This window comes from Zonotrichia leucophrys, chromosome 9, assembly GCF_028769735.1.
Source record: "Zonotrichia leucophrys gambelii isolate GWCS_2022_RI chromosome 9, RI_Zleu_2.0, whole genome shotgun sequence".
Taxonomy (NCBI): Eukaryota; Metazoa; Chordata; class Aves; order Passeriformes; family Passerellidae; genus Zonotrichia; species Zonotrichia leucophrys.
Genome location: NC_088179.1, coordinates 14,161,131 through 14,180,902, shown reverse-complemented (window position 1 = coordinate 14,180,902; position 19,772 = coordinate 14,161,131). Strand labels below are relative to the sequence as shown.

The window sequence follows — 19,772 nt, the reverse complement described above, 5'->3', positions numbered from 1 at the left end:
GCAGCTGAGCCATGAAGGCTTTCTGGGTGTCGAGCTGTGGATCTGAAGTGGTGACTCAAGCCCATTTGGCTCCATCAGCCAAGAGCCAAGGTCTGCTCTCAGCACTTCCTATTTATTCCTCAGTAAATCAAGCCAGCCAGCCAAGGTCAGGGCTGTGAGCAGACACATGGAATGAGTTCAGTGACAGCAAGTCAGGAGCTGTCCCAGCTTTCCGTGGTTGTCTGGCAGCACCTGAGAGCAGGGTGCTGGAGGGCACCTTCTCTCCAGACCCTGGCTATGCAGTGTGTGTCCTATAAAAATGAGCTCGCTGGAGCCGGAGGAGGCAACGTCTGCCCAAGGCATGGCTCATCCCCACGTCCTGGGCAGGACAAAGCATTTATCCAGCTCACCATGTGGACGAAGTCCTCATGGCTGTCCTCGTGCCATGTGAGGTGTGCCAGAGCAGGGGCACGAGCTGTTCACACCAGGGAGAGCATCTCTGATGAGCTCACTGCAAATGTGGCAGGGTGCAAATGAGATTGAAAGAGTAAGGCATCTCAAGGGCAGGCACAGTGGAGTTGAGAACATAAGGCAGGTCCAGACTGCAAATGTCATGTCCAGATCTTTGCAAAAATTAGGAAATGAAGAAATGATTATGTACTGCTTCACTTTGCGGTTATCACATCACAAACAATGGCACAGAGCTCCAACACAGGGGAGAGCCTATCAGGGTTTGGTTCTGGGTAATCAACAAGAATAAAACTTTAAAAATTATCTGAAGAAATGGAAAAAACCAGCCCATGTACAAAAAGGCAATGTAAGCATTTGCATCTATAATCTCCCTTGATTTGCAAATAAATCCCAGCAATTAGAGGCAGGCTGAAAATGACATTATTGCTCGGTGCTTTTACTCCTGACTAGATAAACAGTTACAGCACTGTGCAACAATACAGGACAAAGATAAAGTGCAGTCAACTGTGTATTAATAGGAGGGATATTGAATTGAATATATGAGCAGTGAAAAAATATTACTTTTCACATAGCATATTTTTCATGCAAAGCTTTCAAAGCAGTTTAGACACACAAACACACACACACACTGGTCCTCCCAGCAAGCCTGAAAGGAGGTACTGCTCTGCAAACTGTTACTGCAACTGGAGCCATTTTTTCATGAAATTTAGAAGGAAAAAAGAGAAAATGAAGGAGTTGTCCCATGGGTTTGGGCCAGGGTGAGCTGTGTCAGGACTGCCCATCAGGTCCAGACAATGGATGCTGTCTGCATGCTGCAAGAACAATGTGTAACATGGCAGCAACAGATGGAAAAGGGCTCTCACATCCCCTTTCAGTCCTGAGCTGCCCCTCACACCTTGGGGAGGATCACTCAACAACATGGTGATGGTGAATATGCCTGTTGGGGTGAAGTACCCAATAAAATCCTAAAGGAAGTATGAAATGGTTAACAACAGAGGAAAACCCATGCCCTTGTGATTTCTTAGCCTGAGCTGCAGAGTCTTTGGATAGCACTGAGGGTGTGCTTCACTGCTGTGACTCACCTTATTCTTGGCTGTGATGTTTGCCCAGCAGAATTATGTATTTGTGCCAGTGTTGTCCCAGTGCCCCTGACGTTCCATACACAAAGTTTTGTCTCAAGTGCACTGTTGCCTTCATCCTGACCTCCCTCATCCCAAGCTGGAGCTGGAGGGACCTCCATGAGTTCTTCCCCCAGAAAGAAGCTCATCTCACTCACACCCATCCCCAGTAACCCATCAGGCTGGGTCAGATGAACCACAAGGACTGAGCCCAGGTGAATGCTGCAACAGCACCATGGCATGCAGCCTTTCCTCAACTCCCTGCCTCTCACCACGGCCTTTGGCAAAAACCTTGAGCTGCCAACAAGGCCCACAGAGTAAAGAATATAAACCAGGCTACTGAAGTAAACATTTGCAGCTACAAATGAAGGAAACCCTGAACCTGACAAATAGGGCAGGAATTATAAGTTTTATCTTCCAGTCTAGTGCAGGACACAAATACTGCTGTGGGGCATCGTGTGAAGACTGCTCACACTGAGCTTTTCAGACAAAGCTGTCAAAGCCTCTGTACCAGACAGGCTGTGCCAACAGCCCATGCCAGAAAATCGGTAGCAGTATAGGACAAGCATATTTTCAGTATTTAGACACACCTATAGGATCAGTGCATGCAGTACTTACATGGCATCATGCCTGGACATTCTCCTACTCAAGAGGCTTTGCATGTGTGCTGAGCAGTGGCCATGGCTGTAAACCCCCTGCACTGTGGCACACAGGTGTGCACACCTGCATCATCTGCACAGGCACAGGGCTTCAAGGCCAGCCCAGCACGTTGTGCAACACAGGCTCCTGGACTGCAGTTTGCTCCTCTTTGCACTGAGGAATTCTGAGCGTGACTCACGCAGGGAGATGTTAGTCATGGATGGGGAGGGGGTGTTTGCAAACGGACCCATGTGAGTGCCCAGATCCTCACAGCTTTCAAAGTACATCGCTGGGCTCCAGGACTTGCAGCACTCACTGCCAGGTCTCTTTGGGATCCCTCTGTGTGTATGTGTGTGTAAACACACTTCTCTGTCACCTGCACTGAGGTAAAGCAGCAGCAGTGTGACAGTCATGCCCGGACACCTGGGAGGTCTGCTGGAGCACACAGCACAAGGAGCTTTGGAAGGATGAGCAATTCAGCTAGAACAAGAGCTCCCTCCCTGCTTTGCCTTGCTTCTCCCACCCACCCACACCCACACACCTAGCCAAATACAGCCATTAATGTCTAGAAACCAAGCTATTGCTTTGGAGTTTCAATCAGATAATCAGCTCCTATGCCCCAGATTCCAATCAACACATCCATATTCATGCTTTATTTGGAAAGTGCTGTTAGCTTGATCTGCTGAAGACCTGCAAGTATTAATGGAAGGGGATGAACGCAGTGGAGCTGTGCTCATGTCTGGTTCTTGTGGCTTTTGATTCCCTGCTCTCCTGTGAAGCAGCAGTGCCTGCCACTCACAGGCACAAGGGAAAAATCTGCACAAAGATCAGATCAAAATTAGGAAGGAGACTGAGGGTACAAGTGAGGAGGACGGGGGTGGCAGGGACCATACTTCCTGAAGGCAAAGGCGTGGAAGGGGCTGCCTGTCACCCAGAACAGCTCAAACTCTTGCCTACATGCTGGCACAGGATCACACTCTCATTTCTGTTTCCCAGACACGGCACTGGCACATCACCCACATGATGACACTGAAATCACCCTGGGCATCAGGGACTGCCTGAGTTTGGGAAGCATCATTTTGCGTCCTGACCCCACCATTTCTCACTTGGCATCACTGCAAGTTGAGGAGGTTCAGGGGATGCAACAAACTCCCTTTCCTTTCTCTAGAACATGGCAAAAAGCTTATTAAGCACATTAGATATTTTCCATCTATCCATCTTCACTCTGTGTCTTCCCTTGTCTCAGACCTTTGCGAGTCAGGAGGAACCAAAACTCTTCTAAGCTGCTGTTCAGCAGGTGGGCAGCCCTGCAGGATCACCGTGTGCCCAATGGTGCCAGGATGGGCAGGACTGGAAGCACATCCTCTGGTAGCAGTCCTGCAGGCTCCTTGCCTGCACAGATACCACAGCTCTGGGTGTTGGTATCTGCCCGAGTAGCTGTATTTGCCAATGCTTTGGTGCAGGGAATTAACTGCCTGAGCAGCAGCACTCAGGGACACCAGGGAGTGAGTGATTAGGCATCCTCCTTTTCTGCCTCTAATTACTGTGTTCTAAATCCCAGCTGATGCATTTCAGAGGCATGTGAGCTCATGTCTATCTGGTGTGAAGACAGACACGTAAAATGTGAAGGATGTTGCCTGGTGGAATCACACTTTGTTCAGATAAGAAAGACAGCACAGGATGGCAAAAAGCCAAGCAAAATCATGGTTAAAATACAGCACATTTGCCATCTAATAAGATGATTGAGAGTCTGATAGATGAACAAGTGAGTTAGTGTGGCATAAAAAACATACCAAAGCCTGCCCACCTGGAAGACAGACCCAAGACAGGAGCTGTGTTAGCAAAGACTTATAGAGTGTGGAGATGTTAAGGTTTGATTTTTTAAGAATACTTTTTAGGATGTTGGGAAAGTAATGCTGTACTACGAGCAGGTAGTAACAGGACAAGGGAGAACAATTTTAAATTAAAAAAGGAAAGATTTAGGATAGACATTAGGAAGAAATTCTTCTCTGTGAGGGCAGTGAGGCACTCCCACAAGTTCCCTAGAGAAGTTGTTGATGCCCCATTCCTGGAAGTGTCCAAGGCAAGGCTGGATGAGGTCCTGAACAGCCTGATCTGGGGAAGGTGGCATCTGTCCCCACAGCAGGGGATTTGGACTAGATGTTGTTTAAGGTCCCTTCCAACCCAAAACTTCCTGTGACTCTATGCTTTATGTATTAAGATGATACCTTTGAAGTCTTTTCACAAGGCCTACTGCATTTTTCTAGTCAACAGTCTTGTACTTTAAAACATCTCAGGACTGCCTTAGCAATATTTGGATGTTATTTCCCTGAGGAATGACAATGGGAAGAATCTGGCTGCTTGGATACTCATCAGTGGTAATAAATGGATCCACACTAGTCATTAACAGGTCACCTTTGTATCTGAGACATGCTCACATCATGACGGCTGAGGTGCCATAAATTCAGAGTTAGGGACTGCTCTGCTGACTTGGAGGAAGTTTTCTGCTTCTGTGGCCAGATTTGCCACCCTAAATGTTTTCTAGTTTGGGCCAGGAGAGAGAGGAAATGTAACTCTTTGGGAGAGTTACGTTTGGAAATTATGTCTTCAAGAAGAAAGAAATATGAGTAACAGAGCACATCCACAGTATGCATCTGATAATATTCCTACTTAAATGACTGGAAACTTCTCACATTGAGATGGATTTGGATATTGAGAAGAACAAAAGGCACAATGGATGGTAGGATTGTTCCAGCACTAATCATTACAGACACTTAAAGAGACTGAAATTTCTCTAAAAGATTGTTTGTTGTCCAAATGACAATTATACTCAAGCTCATTTCTTGTGCAGTCTAGTTCAATCTTGATGTCTTCCTTTTAGGGTTCATTTAGCTTGAATAATCAGGGATCAGAAATAAAAATATCAAAAGAAATGTGTTGCGTATGTGTGTTTTGAAGCAAAACTGGCACCACACAGTACATCAACTGCTGCCTACCAGGCTGTTTGCCTTGGCTGTGCCTGTGCACAGATGGGAGAAGAACTTAACGTCTCCCCTGTTATTACTTAGTAAGTTTTTTGTGCTTTTATATTGATTAAGCTTAATCTTATTTCCAAAAACAAACAAATCCTACCTACACTAAACTAAAAAAAACTCCTACCGACCAAAACCCAAAACTTTTCCAGTTGGTATCTGTTGAATTTTGTACAAAATACCTCCAGCCTCCTGCCAATCTACATGAGTCAAAACACTGTGAGTGTTTAGCACAGCAGAAAGCTGTAGCTGCTAAAAGCCATAGATAACACACATCCATACATAGATGCCACTGCGTATATATGCATATGTGCTCCCATGAGTATTTAGAAATAATCTGTGAGGCTATTTCTTATTTATGTATAAGTTTTCTGTCCATTTGCAATTTCAAGGAGACTTCTGAATTCAGAGAGCAGGATGAAGCAATGGGAATCAAATGAGCTTAGGGAGCAATCTGGGCTTTTTTCTCTTTCCCTTCCCTGTGAACCCTTTCTTCACTAAACTGCTGCATAGTGTTTCTGTATATCAGAAACAGCTGGGAAGTTTCATCTCAGATATAACTGCTATTGAGTGGTAGGTGAAGTGATTCCTAGCAATGGATGTGGCACTTCTCCTTCCCAGGGGGAGCAGATTCCTCCTTGCACACATTCCTGTGTCAGCCATCACGGGACAGGGCTAATGCTGGTGGTGGTATCCAGCAGCAGGAAACCTGGGGGTGTGACTGTGGATGGAAGCTGTGTCCTGAATAAGCAGCAAAGCCCACACACTGGGGCAAGTCACAGCATTCTGCTGAACTGACATGCAAATACAGTAGGAGAGTGCTTTGAGTATTTCCTTGGAGTCATAACAAAGAGAAAGAAGCTGGGTAGGAATTGTCCCTTTTCTGTAACATCTCTGCTTGCAAGCTCTGCTCCTGGGGACTTTGATGGACGTGGTGCAGAGAAGTCACGTGGAAATGAGCAGGTTTTACTCCAACCCTCCCCGCAAGCCTCTGCTACCTACAATGAATCTCAGGCTTGGGAACAGAGTCCTCCGTCTGGAGTCCCAGTCCCAGACAGCTGAATGCTTTGGGAAGCTGACACGTGCCTTGGCTTGGGAGACTGCCAGCTCTTTGATGCAGCAGCGCTCACAAAGCCTGACTGCAAAGCGTGTGGAGGAGGGAAGGAGTGGAGGAGCCCTTAATTTGGCTGCCAAGTTCCAAAGCGCTCGCTGCTCGGAGGTTATGTGACAGCTGTGATTGAGGCAAGTGTGGGAGGATGCAACTGCGGGAAAGGGAAGCTCTCGGGCTGGGCTGGGTTATTCAAAATGAAAGCCAGAGTGGCATTTGTTGAAATGAGATCTCTGCTGTGGGTCAGGCAGCTCTGTTAAAGCAAGGCTTTCCATGAGGAGAGCCACAGGAATGGCCTAGTTTAATGAATGCAGAAGGAAACTGTTGAGCTGTTCAGCAGACACTGTGCATGCTAGATTAAAAAAGAAGCCTGGATTCAAAGGACCCCACTGATCAGTGCCAACGCCCAGCCAGGCAGAGAAGAAATACCATAGGAGGTGGAACCCCAGCTGTGAGAGCTGGTGCTTGTAAAAGACTGTCCTCGTGGTCAAGGCAAGAGAGAAGCTGGTGACCAACCCCATGCCTCAAGCAGGCCCTGTTCCTTAGCAACACACCAGGGCTTAGGGTACCAATCCCACTAATGCCTCTGATAAACAACAAAGGGCTCCTGGCTGCAGAGAAGCTGTTGAAACCAAGCACAGGACAAGCAGCTCCAGGCCATTCTCTGCTCTTTCAACATTTCCATTTCCTGTGCAAAGCCCACAGATACTCTGGGAATGCTTCACTGAATTTCTCTAATGCTTTGCTTCAGATGGTCTTTTCCTTACACAGAACTTCTCACCCCTGAGCTGGGAAGCTTTTAAAAAGGCCACTGCTGTGTGGAGAGAGCTCTGGCCTCCACCACTTGTGAGTGGCACCTGTTAGGGGAGCATCAGTTCAAACCTTCTCCCACAGCCAGCATGGAGTAGTGAGAGGGAGCACAGAGCTGTGCAGCCAAGGCCAGCTCCAGGCTACTGTGTCCCTCATGGAGACAAATGCCAGGACAAAGATGGGGTCAGAAAAGATATCTAGCTTGAGGATCAAAAAGTAGTGCTTTTCCCAAGAAAGAGATAAAAATGCTGTTTCCAGAATCAAGTTAGTACCTATTAAGTACTGGGCTTACCACACTATCTCTCCATTTATTAGGGGCCAGCCCACAAAAAACAAAATGTCCTGGCAGGAGCCTGAGGCACACTTCAGAGAGGGTACAGGCATCTGCAGGAGGGCAGAACTTCAACTCCATGACTTTCACTGAAGCCTCACAGTGTGACCAAGACATATGGCATGACAGCATCCCATCTAACTTTGGACAACAACTCTACCCCACAGTGACTAACTAGGATGTCTTTACAGATGAGGGAAACAGATTTAATCTCAGGGTAGACATAAAAAGAACATCCACAGCTGTGCTGGTAGGACCCATTTTTCTTCTGTTACTATGAATGGAGTGCCAAAGTCTAAAATCAGGTGAGATGAATCCTGTCTCTACTGACTCTATATGGGACTGGAAATCTACTGAAATACACTGGCAAAATCCTCTGAGAAGAAAACATTATGATCACTGCTACATCACATTCCTTTGGAACTGCTAGCTGCTTTTCTTTACCAGTAATTTCTTGGGCTGCTGGGCTTTTAAATTCATCCTTTAGCACCCCAAAGCTAAGAAACCCCTTTGAGGCTAGAAGGAAAGCAGAGGAAATGCTAACAGTGCAGCCCAGCACTTACCTGAAGTGCTACAAACATTTCTTCTTGCTTTCTGGTCTCAAAGCCCAACACCCCCACCAGGAAACCCCAACTCTGAAGTTGTTACTTTCCCCTACCCAAACCCCACTGAGGGAGAAAGGGGGTAGATTCCATACCTTCAATGGGTTTGGGTACAAAATGTGATGAGGGTTTGGTTTTTTTCACTCGGTTTCCCTTCATAATTTGACCTTCTTTATTGAGTCCCAGGAACCACGCTCGTCCCGATTCCTGCTGCCGGTACAGCGTGGAAGAATAAATAACGTAGTAGTTTTCAAAGACAGATTCTTTAAATTTGCACTCTGGTGTGAAAACATCCTGCAGTAAGAGAGAGAGAGAGAGAAGAAGAAAAAGCAATGGAAGAATTAATAATCACTGATCTTCTAAATTAGGCATCACTGAGTGATACATAACAGTCACGCATTGCAGTTAGCAACAGAAAACAACAGGCATCAGCAATGCCGGCTCCAGCACTAACACCCATCTAGACAACTCCCAGCTGAAAGGAAAGGCTGTCCTTCCCTGGCAGAGCTGGGCTTTGCAAAACAGCCCACAGTGAACAGGCATGAAAAATGTGCAGGAAAAGTCACAAATTTTCCAGGATTTAGACTTTACTACTAAGCAAAAGAAAGAAAAAGAGAGTTGAGAAGCAGAGACAGCCTTGCTCTTCCTTATGCCTTCCCCTGGCTTTGCTCATACCTTCTCTGATGGGCAAATGTACAATGCTTGTTGTCTAAAATATTGAGGTTGCTTCAAATTCTTAGAGGTAAAAGGCAGTTTATTGAACCATTAAGAGGATTCACAGAAATGAGAGTACAAAAGCAAGGAAACTATTTAATTTCAAAAGCGGTATGAGGAAATGCTGGCACAAAGCCTGGAAGTCTTTCAATAAAGAGAAAGAAGTAATTTTCAAGATTTCTGGCATAAGTATTTCTGCAGATACCGAGAAGCATTTCCACACCTGCCCTGGAGCAGAGCACATATGGATCTGTCCAGGACATCCCCTATGCCTGGGATGGCTGTGGGAGAGGCTGTGCCATTGCCACTTGCCCTGGCTTTGCATGAAGTCTCCAGGACAAAACTACACTCAGCTATGGACTGGTACTTGTTATGTCCCAGTGCTCAAGATTTTCAGAACAGAGAAACATTAAACCTCTTTTAAAAGATCTGGCTGGTCAGGGGATTCTGTAAGAGTGGGTTCCCCAACCTTCAGTGAGTTATATGTGATTGTTAGTGAGTTGGGTTTTGTTCCCAGACTTTGAGATTGAGCAGAAAACCTATCCTAGCCAAACAAATTCTCTCACTAATTTTCTAAAAAACATTCTTGCAAAATAAGTTCAAGCCACAATGAAAATTCATTTTCTGAATCAAAAATGTTTCAGCAAAAAAATCCCTTCTTACAGGTCCCAGACAAGGCATTTCTGAGGCCTGTGAGTGAAGGCAGGTGCTTCTACAGGCAAGTGATGCTCTGTCCCAAACCTCAGCCATTCCCAAGTCTTTGGGATTTTCTCCAGCCTTGCCAATGCAAAACCCATGACCAACATTGAGCACAGCATCTGGAGTAATGCCACGTGTTCACTGCAGACCTTGTTTAAGAGCAAACATTCTGAACACTCAGCAAACCTCAGGAACGTGTTCCCAAGCGATCTGGGGGTTATATAAAGTGTTGCTGGTGTGACAATAAATCCAGTGTGCAACAGACCCGCAGAGACTGGCAGGCTCGAAGCTACGGAAGATAAAGCACAGCAGAAAGCACAGAGCTGTGCTGCACACGTGAATTCTGCATCAATCATTAGCACCACACAGGTAAAAATACCATCAGCAAAATGGGCCATTTTGCCTTATCTGAGGGAGTCCTTTGTGCCAGAGAAATAAATATTTTTAAAAGAGCATGAAACAAGTTAAGAGAGATCTAGATGACTTAGAGCACTATAAAATGGTGTTTGAAGTACCTTCCCAAAAGAACAGTGTTTAAGTGTTCCTTAATCTGCCCTTTATCTCCGGGCTTTGGCTTGCCTGGGAAGGCACAGCTCACCTGGGAGCTGGGTTTGCAGGAGCTGCCTCTGAACTGCTGGCTCGGGGGCACTCCCTGGCACCAGCCCAGCCAGGCAGCAGCTCTCAAACCAAACTGGACAACTCAATCCCCTTTGCCATGCCTTCATTACCCCATCACTAAAAGCTCATCAGGAAAATTCCCTTTAGGGGGACTAAAAAGTTGGTGGGCTGTGAAAGATAGCTCCCAACTTGACTTAAAACATGGAATTAAGACTATTTTCAATGAAGAAGAAATATCAAAGCTAATGCATTTCAAAAATGTAGTTTCACAAAGAAAAGAAAAAAGATATTTTAATTAGAAGTTATTGCAAGTTAAGTTTTCTGCTCAATATCTATTTTAAAATTACTGCAGTGTAATATTTTATGACATGCAGTAGTAGTTCATAAAAGCAGATGCTGTATTGTATACCCACTTGTACCAATTACCTCACAAAATTCTTATATTATTTTAAAGCAAATGCATGTAAAGACATCAAAGTAATGAAGATTTTAAGAAAATAAAGAAAAATCTATTGATTTCCTTTAAATGTTTGCGCTCCTCCACATGCAAACAAAAGCATCCCATTTGTTTTGTGAGCTGGCTGGTTGATTCCTCATCTCCCATAAGTCAGTGGAAACAGCACTTCAGGATTTGAACCATGGCAACACTACTATAAAACACCCCAGCTCTGTCCATTCAGCAGCCTAGAAACCCCACAGATCTGAAGCTAAGTTCTTGTTAAATAATACTGGGTTTATCCACTATTACCCTTCTTATGGACATCATGTCACCTGCAACAACTGTGCCATGTGCAGACACACACACATGGGACACTGCTCATCCTGCCACCAAACTGACCCATCCCAGGGTCCTCACAGGTCTGAGCAGCAGGAATCTCTGTGGGCACTGCCATGGACTTGACACAAAGAGCAGGAGGATGAAGAACCAGATGACTGGAGAGGAGACAGGGCAGAGGAGCAGGACTCGGGCCACTCTCCCAAGAACTGCCTCAGGATTTTTAGTGTCTTCTAGATCTCATTAACATGCAAACCTTATGTTTTTCTTCACTGGTGTCTTCTTGGTGCCCCATGGCCAGCCTTCAGCTACACTGCACCATTTAGTTTCATCACTTGCCTTTTGCTGTCAGCTTTGGGGCTACCAATAACAAAAGGCTATTGGGATATTAATGGCAGAACCTCTCCACAAGCTTCACTGTCAAAATTAATTGTGCAATTATGCTGAATCAGGTGGGAACTACTGTTTCAGTTGTCTTAGGCTGAGATAAGCTGGAAAGAAAGACAGAAGTGCAGGTGGGCACAACAGACTGCACAATAACAAAGCAGTTTGTAGCAGCCACTTCTGTAGACAGAAATCTGAGATAACAAAAGGTATTTTTAAAAAATCACTGATCTATTCACCAGATCTCTGGGCCATGCATGATTTAGGGTTTTTAAATTTGTTTGGTTTTGTTCATAATATAAATGCTAAATGAGCAGACCTGGAGTCAATACTTTCTCTTCATCTCAGATAAGGAGTGGGTAAACACAACAAAGGGATCCTCAGGCTGTGCCCCCCACGTGCTTCTGACAGGACATAAGGACATCCTGCCCCAGAGGTAATGCTATGGTAAAGCCCTGGGCATAAGCACCACCTCACTTCCTCACCTGCTGCAGGGACCTTTGGAAACAGGGTTATAACCAGTCCCACTCAATTATTTTTCCAACTCTCTCCTTGACTGAAAAAGCATGACCACGTATAAGACAGTGAGAGGACATATGGCTTCTATATTTTAATCACCAGTCATTTTCAGTCTTTAAACAAAGAAATAAACAGTGACTCCATTTTCTGCACAAAGTCCACAAAGGTCCCCTGTCAGGACTGTCATCAACTCAGCTCATTCAGAAAGCCCATCAGTTCTTCTCATTAAAGAGTATGCTTGTGATTTGTAGAAAAAAAAGATTTTCTCAATTTAATTGAATATGAAATAGGTCTTTGACTGAATTATTTTTGCATACAAAGTAAATAAATACATTTATTTTTACCCGCTGGAGATTTAGAGCCTGAGGTATTTTGTTAAGTGTCTACAGATATTACTGAAAGTGGCTTGGAAAAGCAGTTGTTTTTTAAGTTATTAAATTAAAACTTGTATGAAATATTTGCAAAAAAAACCTCATTAGTTATTTACATGCAAAATTATGAGCATCTGCTTGCAACTTGTATTTTGCATCTCAATCCAGTCCCTTTGAAGAAAAGGCAATTGTACTAGAAAGAGTAATTAGATTTGCTTTGAAAAAACAAACATAGGTCTAGTTTGTGCTAACTGTAGTTTTACTGGAAATTTCAGTCGAAAAAAACAACCCCAACACAGTATCTATCACACAGAAAAAAGGGAGATCACATTCAATGGCAGCTGGAACCAAGAGGAGCTAAATGGATGCATCTGCCATTGGGGGGGATTCAGCGTGCCAGACCTGCTCAGGGAGGGTCTGAGGTACCACGGACTGACCCAGAAGTTATTTCTGGATTAGAAAACCAACATGTTTCATTTATCCCAGTAGTGTCTCCTGCCATCTGTAGATGGAAATACAGATGTGACTTCCAAGCACAAGCCAATCTCTGCATCACTTGAGCTGGTTTGGTTCTTCTGGGAGATGTTGGGAATGTCTGGGCTCACCTATCCTCACCACAGCACAGACTGGTGGTGGCTTCTGAGAGGGCATTTTTTTTCTAATCCACCTCAGCTTTCACCTGTCCTGGTCAGGTAGATCTAGCCCAAACTCTTTGAACACAGGAAGTTTGACTGGACCCTCCTCTGCATTTCTGTAAAGCTGGAGAAATTCCATAGACATCAGTGCAGAAGAACTGCTGTCAGACCTGTGGGCATGAAGCTGCAGGGCATTCAGCAATGCAATGACAGCCTCAGAGATCTCAGCTTCCTCAAAAAATGCCAACCCAACAGTGCTGTAGCCCTGGTGCAATCACAGTACTGCCAGGGCAATGGATAGCTCTGGTGCTGCTCAAGCAAACAGTGCCAGCCCCTGGCATACCAGCCTGGGAGCATCCCTGCCACTGAGCATCCTCAGCCAGGAGGGGCAAAAAAAAGGGTCCTCAGTAAGCAACAGCATGGTGCATCTGGGTTCTGATTACAAGAGCCAGCATCTGCTCCCCAGAAGCCCCTGGTGTCCCCAGATCATGGCAGAAATGGTGACAGGTTTCCATATGCAATGCTCAGGGAAAGCCAGCAGGAAACTGTCACAGGCTGCTGTTGTATTCAAACCCAGCTGCTCACTCAGCGTCCCCCCAGACTGGGCAGCTTTGTTCGTATTGCTCACCATTTCCCTACAAACATTCCCAAAATTGCCAGATAAATAAAGATATCTTTTTTTTTTTTTTTTTGTTAAGATCTCCTTTTATTATAACCCAAAGGAGAACAGCAAATACACACATCCACAAGCAAACCTAATGGCTTAATAAATTTAGTCACTGAAACTAGCAGCAATAAAAGAAAAACCCATTCTGCAAGTAGTTTGTGCCACAGTTTAGGAAAGGGATGTTAATTATGAGTGTTGAAATATCTAACTAACACACTCCCAGAGTAACAGTTTTCCTTTGTTTACAGCACTTATGGGTTTCTCTTTTACATTCTGCACAATTACTGAGCCAGACCTTCAGATGGGATAAAAACACTAAACTGCACCATAGTCTATGGCATGGCAAAGGCTTCCCTCCCAGACAATCTGGCTCAGGATACTTACTGATGTTAGTGTTAATACTTAAGAGGTCATCAGCTCATTTAAAACATATTAAAGTAGGAATCATAAATATCAGCACAGCTATCAGCAGTGGCACTTCACTGTTGCTGTGGAGGCAGAGCATGGAATGATTGGACTGTGTTCACTTGTCTGTGTAAGCACTGTTCCATCCCAGGGAAAAGGATGGCACTAGAGAAGAGCATCTATTTTATGGTGCTCTTTACCCAGTAAAGCCCATTCTATATCCCCCACTGGCCTCAGTTAAGGCAGGGTTTCATCAACATTCCTCTGATGCTAACAGCACTGAGAAATTCAGCATTGAAATCAATATGGATGTGCAAGGCACCGGATTCTTGAAGACATTTGGGCTTCCAGATGAAATGCAAATGCCCAACTCCCATTTAAACCCCTGAAAGCTCAGACACTATATTTTTGAATATTGGGGAATTTGTGACCACAAACCTCATGTGACAGCACTTGATCCTGGCATGCTCTGATTGCCAGGACAGGTCTGTAACCACAGAGGTTCCATTTGCAGGATGAGCCCTGCGCAGACCCCAGCAGCACTGCCACAAGCAGAGATGCTTTGCACAGAGTCCAATGCAGTTCAGTGCCCCCCTGCCTCTGTGTAGCTTCTCCCCTGACCTAGGGTTGCATCTGTCTGGAAATGCTTTAAAATAATTGTAGCTGAGCTCTCTCCTGGCATGTGATCAAGAACCACAAATGTGCATCCAAACTTTACATCTCATCACATCTTTGTCCAGATGGCAGGTGATATTCTACTCTTCACACTCCACTCTTCCTCCCCCTTCTAGCTCTGTAAGAGATTGGTGACAAGTCTTCTTGGTGGCCTTTTAGAAGTAGGAGAGAGCAGATACATTTTAAAATAACAAGCTGCTACATGGGAGTGTACAGTGAGGCAATATGGTATCTGAAAGCATTCTGACTCCGCCTGGACCATCTGTGGGCTGGAGGGAACACATTTTCAAATAAATCATCATCTATGCAGGTCTGTTCTCCAGCTCTTGGAGCTGGGAAGCAGCATTAGCAAGTCACCTAACTTACTGCCTCTGAAAATTTAACTAGAGGGCTATCTGCCCTTACTTTTGTGGCAACTCTGTGCTCAAGGTAAATAATTGTTCAGCTGACTTCCCTTTAAAACACCCACACAAGAAGTCGAGTGCAGATCTGCTAAGTCTTGTGAGCTGACCCAATATTCCTAGACAGGCAGAAAAACCCAAGTGCAGGACAAGCCTCTGTAATTAGGCTGCTGGTCTTTATATGCAGACAAAGGTTGTCCTCAAGCACCTTTGAATGTTCAAGGACTGATTAAATGATTCACGTCACCACCACTGAGGAATGCTGGAGACAAAGGTGTGATTGCAGCATGGACATGGCCAAGGTGTCCTGCAGCAGCAAGGACATCTGCCCACAGAGCAGAGCACACAGCAGAGCATTGACCACACCCCGTGGTAGGTTCTGCCAGACACAGAGCTCTGTTTCACCCCAGATAAACCAGTTACCTCGACCAGTGAGCATACACAGACCCACACAAGCCATGGTCTCCCCTTGGCTACAAAGCAAGTGAGTTTTGGGCATCCTAATCCATACCTGTCCATCCCACCACAGCTCAGTATTGTATTCTTTTGCTTTCAGCTCCTGGTCTGCCCATTGTGCAGGCACACTTTCACCAAATACCTCATAAAGTGCCCAAATTCACTGCATGGGCCTTTGGTGAGCTGCTCACGCAATCCTCACAGGAACACAGCTTTCAGCTTAACGGTTGCTGACAAGAACATAACTGGGGATGACTCCTCCAGCCAGGCTGCTCACTCCATGTTTCCCTGCAGAGCCCAGTGGGGCTGGATGAGAGAACAGGCTCTGTCAGCCAGCTATGGGTACCAGTGAGTGCCCAGCTCCATGGGCAGTGTGACCTGCAGAAGGCAGCACATTGAGCTGCTCACCCCTGTGGCAACCGAGCAAGGCACATATTCTGCCCTTTGCTTCACTTTTTCTTAATGATGGACCACAAATTCAAATTCATGGTTGGACAGAGTAAATTTTCATCCCTTCTTTTTAAAATATAAGGTATATTTGGAATTTACTTGATTGATTTGTTTTTTAATTTTGGATCTTATTTCAAGCTGGAATTTTAAAGTCTCTGAAAGTTTGGACTGCTATGAACTGGAGCAGCGATCACAGCACAGCTCACTCGTGTGGCACTTGGCCCATCCAGAGCAGCACTGCTCTTCCAGGAAAGCAACTGCTTCCCACAAAAGGGGTGTTTCCTAACACCACTGTCCCTGGAATTGCATTCCTGGCAGCCTGGGGATCTGGTGACACCCCAGGATAATTTCTAACCGGGGAATCCCAACTCATCTATTGTCTTCTCTACATTCTGTTTTCCTGACAAAGTGTCTGAAATTGCTAACAATGTTATCAACTCTGCTTACTCCAAAACACCATCCAGAAATACATTTTTGCTTTCAGACATAATGATCATGAGACAAGATGGCACTAGATGAAGATATGTTAGTTGCATACAAGAAGAGCAGATTTCCTAAATTAGCATCGTACTGCCTCATCTGCTACAGCCTGAAATAACTATAAAGAAAAATAATAATGTAAGAACCCTAGAAACACAGCCAGATGGGATGCTCTGAACCTATGAGCTCTGTTTCTTGGCATCCATCTGAGTCTGAGCACAGGGCAGAATAAATTGATTTATTGCCTTTGGTTATGTTTGTGATCCTCCTATTTTTATTACTGTTGATAATAATTACAATGGATAAACTAAAGTATTGGTTATGCATTTATAAACATGAGATTATTTTCTTCTGATAGTCAAAGGAAACCTTTTAGTGGAAAATAAGCAGTCAATATTGGGTTTATCATGTTATTATTGATATGAAAAACATCCTCAAGGGTTCATAACAGAGTATAAATGCCCTCACAATGACAGGAGGACAGGGCAGACCTCATCATTCCTACATTTTTGTGCTGAAGTCCTGAGCACTGAAAGACCAGACAGTTGGCTACGTGGTCTGCAAACAGGAGGTGTCAGTGAGTGGAGAAACAAATTTCAACCAAGTTCCAGTTCAGTTTCTTAGGCAAACACCTTCTCTTCCTGACATAAATGAAATAACGCAATTATAACAATGTCAGCAAGAAAGGGACTCAGAATGAGCCCCAGCCTTGTAAAGAATAGTCTTAGAAATATTTTATGTTTTTTAAAACACAGACAAAACTGCCCTGCTCTCACACCATGGTACAGCCTGCACAGAGTGCAGGTCTGAGGGAAGAAAATGGCCTCAACCCAATTTTCTGTGTATCTCATTCTTTCTGTGTAATTCATCGTCATGTGGGCAGAAGATAAGAGGACTTGCCAAGGAGCTCACCAGGCCTATTACAGCCCTGGGATGCTGATGTGCTGAGATAGCCTTTCTGCTTTGACTCCTAAATTCAAACTGTGAGACTTGCTGGAAACACACTCTATCTTTCTTAATGCTGGAAAGATCTCTCCTGCATTAAACCAGTTTCACAGCTGTCATGACCAGGGCTGGAAATTAAATTTCTTTGCTGTTGAAATATCCATTTTGAAAATGAGTGGTGCTAGATTATTAATATTTTGACAGCTTACTGACAGATTGGCTACAACTGGGCAATTAACAGAAAGTCCTGCAGTCTAAAGCATCAACTGAGGTTGGGGTGAGCTGGTGTTGGACCAGCAGGTTCTCACAACCGAGAAGAAATGTTACCAAGTGTGACAATTCATGTGGCTTTTCCCACCCCCTGTACCCACTGCAGTGCCTACACAGTGAGAAGGAAAGGTTCACAGAATATTCTTGGGAGGAGGCCAGCTCTGCTGCCCACTGGGAGAGCCAAAGGGAACCCTCTGACATCTGTGCCTCGAAGCCTGGGCCCCAGCAATATTTCTGCTGACAAAGCCAGCAAAAAAGGTCCATGGTGCTCCCTTAATATCTGCCAGGGTGACACTCAGATGACACATCACACCCCTCTGCTCATCATCCCAACCCCTGTGAAGGTAGGTAGGTAGGTAGGTGCTATAAAGGAAGACTGTGGAGGGTGTGCAGGCACATTTCTGTAGCTTTTAGACATTTATTCACTGGTTTTCTGAGAATGAAAAAAATCAACCAACTCTGCTGTGACAGAATTTCCATCCACATATTGACCACAGTATCTGCACAGCTTGAATGAGCGGACAAATCTCACAGCCCAAAGCAACTTCACAGACAATGCTGGGCTTATTAGTACCTTGAATGGATTTCCATGGTATGTATGTGCTGAGAACCTGACTTGTTCTTTTTCTGTTAGTTTCCTTTTGATGTGAAATAACCCGTGGACAATGCACAAACATTTTGAATGGACCCACACTATGGCACAGCTCAGATTTGACTGTTCCAGTGCATGCAGCCAGCTGACCCATCGTGGCTGATGCTCTGCTTCCCAGGAATCAGACAGATGGAAGTATATCATAAGGGATTTTGCAGCAGTGGCTATAGTGAAATTTTTCACTCTGTTGCACACTTTGCTAGAGAACAGAGATTAGCTTTGGCATCTGATCCTGTTCAGAAGCCAACTAATGACTTCAACTTCCAAACTAAGATAATATAGTCACTCTAGAGAGAGTAATATAACACACTAACTCAATTTGGCACAATGCACAGTAAAGCAGGAGACCATTTTATTGTGGGACTAGTATACAGAAGACTGTGCAAATGTCTTTAAATTATATGACTCAAAATCAACAGAGCAATCCAGAGTTAAAAATTACTGCTTTTTCTTTGTAGCTACTTATTGCAGCATACAGGCTCAGTGAGATTCAGGTTTTACACTTAGATCTGAAGGCATTTGATTATGTTTTACGTAGACTGTGTTTGCACTGCAGGACCAAATGCAGAGAGTGAAACTGTTGGTGCCAAGGGCTGGATGCTGGTGCTGTAGACATTTTAGGATGGGTTCAGTCTGGTCTAGCTGCCACCTGGTCCCATGGTCTGACTATCTAGTATTTTAGGGACACTCCCAAAGAGAACCCTTCAGTTTAGCTTCACCTAGAAGGGAAGCTAGTTTAGTTTACCTTCACCTAGAAGGGGAGTTAGTTTGCACAGCCTGAACCACTCTGCAGTAAAAACCAAAGAGCTGCATGTGAAGGTGACTGGAGGGATTTTTCCCAAGTGCAATTCTGGTCTAACTAAAGCACTAATCCCAGAGATAGCTGGGATAGTTGGCTTACTGCAGTGGGGTATAATAAAGTAGGCATGTGATGATGTGAAATGTCAGTGTTCCTAAAAGGGGCTGAGGGCCCTGTATGGCCCCTGGAAAACAGAGATGTGAGCAGCCTGCTGTAACCCGGGTGGGGGCTGTACACAAGGTCCTCTCCTGCCATGTGGAGTTTGCATTTCAGATGGCTCCTTTATGATCTCAAATGCCTCAGCCACACTGGATGTAGTAACACAAAGCCTTCCAAACATTGACAAACAGCTACACTGGCCACAGTCCCAACAAGGCAGTTGCTAAGCCTGCTTATCTGAAATCAGTACCTGGCTTGCAGAAAGCCTGGAGTTTATTACACATCACAGCTGGACTCTTCCAAGGTGTGAAAATATTTTCCTTAGCATAATAAATTTTAAAGAAATCTTATTTATATGTTTCAGCAAACATGCTGAAGGGGAAGGAAATCTCAGAGTTGTTCTGACTATATCACTAGAGAAGAAACGTTATTCCTGTTTTCTTCTGTGCTCTTACAGAACTGGGGGAGGGAAAAAGGCCCCACTGAACCAAAAAAGCCCCACAAAATAGAAACCATTTGCTCATAGGCATAACAGTCCTTTCTTACCATTTGCAATATTTCTTAGTTTCCATCTGTTTTCATCAGTACTAAGTCTTGAATCATTAGTA

At 44.7% G+C, this 19,772-nt stretch overlaps 1 protein-coding gene across 4 annotated transcripts in view; it reads right to left on the bottom strand.

Moving 5' to 3' along the window:
- The window catches only part of FGF12 (fibroblast growth factor 12), a 218,723-nt gene that overhangs the window by 985 nt on the left and 197,966 nt on the right, over positions 1–19,772 (bottom strand). For all 4 annotated transcript variants that reach the window (XM_064720753.1, XM_064720751.1, XM_064720750.1 and 1 more), the window contains one exon: positions 8,186–8,384. In XM_064720753.1, coding sequence (XP_064576823.1) covers positions 8,186–8,384 — 199 coding nt within the window. The remainder of the gene's footprint in view (positions 1–8,185; positions 8,385–19,772) is intronic.